Below are 4040 nucleotides of genomic sequence, written 5' to 3' on the forward strand. Positions count from 1 at the left end.
GGACGCAGGCTCTGGGCTTACCATTAGTGCAGGCATAAAAAACTTCGTACCCGGGGATGTTTAGGCCCATGACGGTCGAGTCTTGAATCCAGGGCTCTTGGATGAGTCCAAGGTCGTAGTCGTTCTCTCCTAGGAAGACTCTCAGGTTATCTGAAGCGCACCTAGAATGCTTCAGGTTAATCTGTACGACCTTGCTCATTTTTATTAGATGTTGGTAGTGTTCGGGCCGACCAGATTACTGGCTTCCTCGGCCACCTCCATCTGCACCGTAACCTCGCTGCGAATAGGGTCTGGTGACGGTTCCCCGTCCTTTATTTACTCCGGGGGCGGTTCTTCGCCTTCGTTGTCGTCGTCGGGTTCTCTGCCCCGGAAGATTTTCACTTTGGCGTGTCTCACGCCGAAGTGGATTCTGCAGCCTAGCTCCTCTAGGACCTTTGCTGATTCCTCAGTGATGAGGAACAGCACGGGTTGGCTAACTGCTTTTACGTCCTCGAATTTCAGGACGCTCCAGTTAGTCATAGGGACACGGGGGTTCATAATGGCGATGTATTGTAGAAGTTTAGCCCTATCCATCCTCATGTTGGGCAACCAGATTCGGGCACGGGGTCTCGTCGGAATGTCCTTCGCCGGGATAAGTTTGAGCTTTAAGCCCAACCAAGCATCGCTGATCTCAGTGATGCTCCTGCGCAGGAATTCCTTGGAGAACTCGTCCTCGCATCGGATCACCCTATGACCTCTGATGACCTCCTCAGAATCGAACCGCGGTATCGGGCCCTCGGGGTTGGCTAGGGTACTTTCCATCGCCAAACCCGAAAGCCGGACCTCGATCTCTGGCCATTTTTCGAGGACTGGTTTGCCGCAGTTAGACGACTCGTCTATAAGTGCGACACTCAGGTGGTCCTTCACTATATCGCTGTACTTCAGCGGGCCTTGCGCTACGGGTTGGGATACGCCACTCGCATCTTTGCTTCTCTTCGGAGCGTTAGAGGTGTCGTCTCGCGATCGGTTGCGTTTGTTCGTCTTGCCCGCCTCCACGCGAGACTTTGCCGCTTTGCTACTATCAAAGGCGGCAACGATCGCCTCGTATTTTTTCCGGTCGTCAGTGTCGCGCACGTTCAGGATGCCCTCCTCCTGGTTCTGCGCAATCTTTTTCAGGATGAATTTAGCCTTCCTGTAGGTCTTGGCATTTACCGCTGTCGGTAGTGCAGACTTGGCCCCCGATGCCTGCGGTCTCGAGGTACTGGAGGCGGAAGGTGTCGATTTGGTAGATATAGGAGTCGCCTTTCCTGATGGGCGCATGTTCATCTGACGACTCGCCAGAGAGGAGCATGAGGCCTCAGGTACGCGACCTGCATTCTTGCGTTGACTCGCAGTTGCCGATGATGATGGTGCATCAAAGTTCCCCGCTGTCGATCCCCCAGTGCGTTGGCTCGCACTGGTTTTGTGGGTTCGTGAGGGGCTGTGGTTGGGAGTACTATGGCTGGTACTGCCTGAGACCGACTCCGCCACCGTCTCCTGGCTGGAGCGAAGCAGAGCGTCCTCGTCGATTTAGGATTTGGGGGAGTAAACCTCCTACCCCAGAAGGTCCGAGACTTCGGCGATTTTAGACATAACTTTTTTCATAATCGTCCACTTTACTCTACAGGGAGAGTGCGGTGGACTCGAGGTGTGGTGGGGCGAAAACGACCAGTCGACCAGGGTAGCGCCCCTTTTCCCTGGCAAGGCCACCGTTACTACCCGGGGCGGCCCGGTGTCGAGTAGGCTCCGTAAAAATACAGCCTAGAAAATTTACCCCCCCGGCTGCAAACTAACCCAATAGGCACGGACCGCGTAACACCCTGGATTAGGGGGGATGAAAAGGATAGGGATCGGATGGGGAAAGCGATAGGTTGGAAAAAGGGAAAGGGTTTGTCGGTGCGGTGATCTCCGCATGGGAATCCGGGAGGATTCAGCTAGAATCGACCACAGGTTCTCATACGGAGCTTCCCTCTTAGTTCATGATGAGAAGGAAGTCCCGGTTAAGGACAACAATATCAACACTTAAGCCCCATCCCCACGCTAAGGAGACCAACACTGATGGGGTTCTTCTATATAGAGAAGTTCCTTTTTATATGAAAAAAAATGAGTGACTGTTAGCAAAAAAATTTTCAAAAATCAACGAGATTCTTCAGCAACTTGAAACCTGCAATTAATTATATTATTTATTATTTAAATAAATGAATTCATATAACCTTCAAACGTAATTTTTACATGTCTTTTAGCTGCGTTCGAATTAAAACAATTTATCTACACTATCGAGAATATCGACGGCAGCGCACTATCGGAAAAAATGACTATCGGCACAATCGATAGTGACCCAAAAAACTATCATCAACTATCGATGGTGTCCACTACCTATAGTTTACCACCAATAGATACATAAGTTGTTGGCGTTCTCACTAGGGATGGGGGTTGAAACTCGATTTTTTCCGAGTTTCGAACATTGCCCAACCATTCGATTATTCGATTCGAAATTGGGTGGTGCAAATTCGATTTAATTCGAATTTTTTTCGAATTTTCAACAATTTTTTCCACTGCAATTTTAAAAGTTTGTTTGAGAGCATGATACCTCAAATCGAAAGAGATTCAATTGAACTTACATTAATATGATTAATTATCCGTATCGCTCTTCTTACTGCCGGTTTCACTAAAGCAATTTAAGTGAAAAATTATTATCTTTTCTGTCAGTTCCCATATTAAATTTAAATGAAAAAATCATTTTTCACTTAAATTGCTTTTTGAAACTGGCTTTTGCCTTCACAACAAAAAAAATAAATATCTTTTTCTCAAATATCATAAATATCTCAAAAATGCATCAGATAAAAATTTAAATATTTATCAAATATATCATGTATTTTTTATATCAATTAAAAGAAATAACAAATGTAGATGTATAGAAACTAAGTTCTTGCTTTACAAATACAAAGGAAATTCGCCCATATTTACATAGTTCTGTTATGTTTATACTTATACAACGAATAAAAACCTCTTACATTTAATGACAATGTATGATTTTGCTTTTTAAGGCGAGATCTTTAAGTAAACAAGGAACAAAATAATAGGTCTGTTCAGCAGTGACCATAAGATCATGTGCACATGGTATTGCATTTGCATATTTCGGCGCATTTGTAAATTCACAACGGTTACCATGGTGGCAAGTATATAATTTGCAAATGCAAATACAAAGCCAAGACCATTTTTACAATATCCCGCACAGTCCTATTATAGATTACACAGGTACATCATATGTATACATATATATAGCATTTATGTACTTTAATTTAGTAAGTCTAAAATCACATTTTTTATTATATTTTTTATATACCCTTGAGGTCAGCTGTTTAAAATGTGTTAAGTGTTTGAAATGTGGGTTTATATGGTGCTGGTTATGTAATGTGCTAGACTTTTATAGAACAATTATAAACGTTTAACAACCAAAAGAAAAATAGCCAAAACTGGTCAAAATGTCATTTAACTTAAACAGCTGACCACAAGGTTGTATACATAGATAATTACATATTAAATTCGTGTTTCACACATTTCGCAAACATTATATTTTCAACCGTTTGCACAAGATTCAATAAAAAAATATACGCTTCATTTAAATCATTTTTCCTTAAAACAATGTATCAATATTTATACTGAGAAAAACAAGAATACATATCCAAAATTCGTTAAAGTTTGCATCACTTTTGAAGAATTCGGATCGAAATAGAACACTGGAAATAACTAAGTTGTACCACTTACATAGTTCTAAAAAATCAACAATTGAATAAAAAATAAATTTTGGATCTACAGTGACCATAAAAATTAGAGCACTTTAATATTTGGACATGTTTTGACTTCATTTTCTTTTGTTGGTTCAATGTTCATAAATTGTTTATAAAAAATTCCTCAACAAATATCATATATGCAAAAAAAATTTCAAACTTTTTCAATTTGTAGCTACTTCAAACTTGCATTTTATAATACCAAAATTGAACGGGCTAAAAAACTGCCAA

General features: G+C 41.9%; 1 protein-coding gene across 1 annotated transcript; it reads right to left on the reverse strand.

The window, feature by feature from the left end:
- Positions 1-315: 315 nt before the first annotated feature.
- LOC108364564 (uncharacterized) lies at positions 316-1534 on the reverse strand. Its single transcript, XM_017618294.1, has one exon. The coding sequence runs from the start codon at positions 1303-1305 to the stop codon at positions 316-318; it is 990 nt and encodes a 329-aa protein (XP_017473783.1). The 5' UTR covers positions 1306-1534.
- Between the last annotated feature and the right edge of the window lie 2506 nt (positions 1535-4040).

The sequence above is a fragment of the Rhagoletis zephyria genome, unplaced genomic scaffold (assembly GCF_001687245.7).
Source record: "Rhagoletis zephyria isolate East Lansing unplaced genomic scaffold, Rhagoletis_zephyria_1.1 Rzeph_scaffold_01595, whole genome shotgun sequence".
NCBI lineage: Eukaryota > Metazoa > Arthropoda > Insecta > Diptera > Tephritidae > Rhagoletis > Rhagoletis zephyria.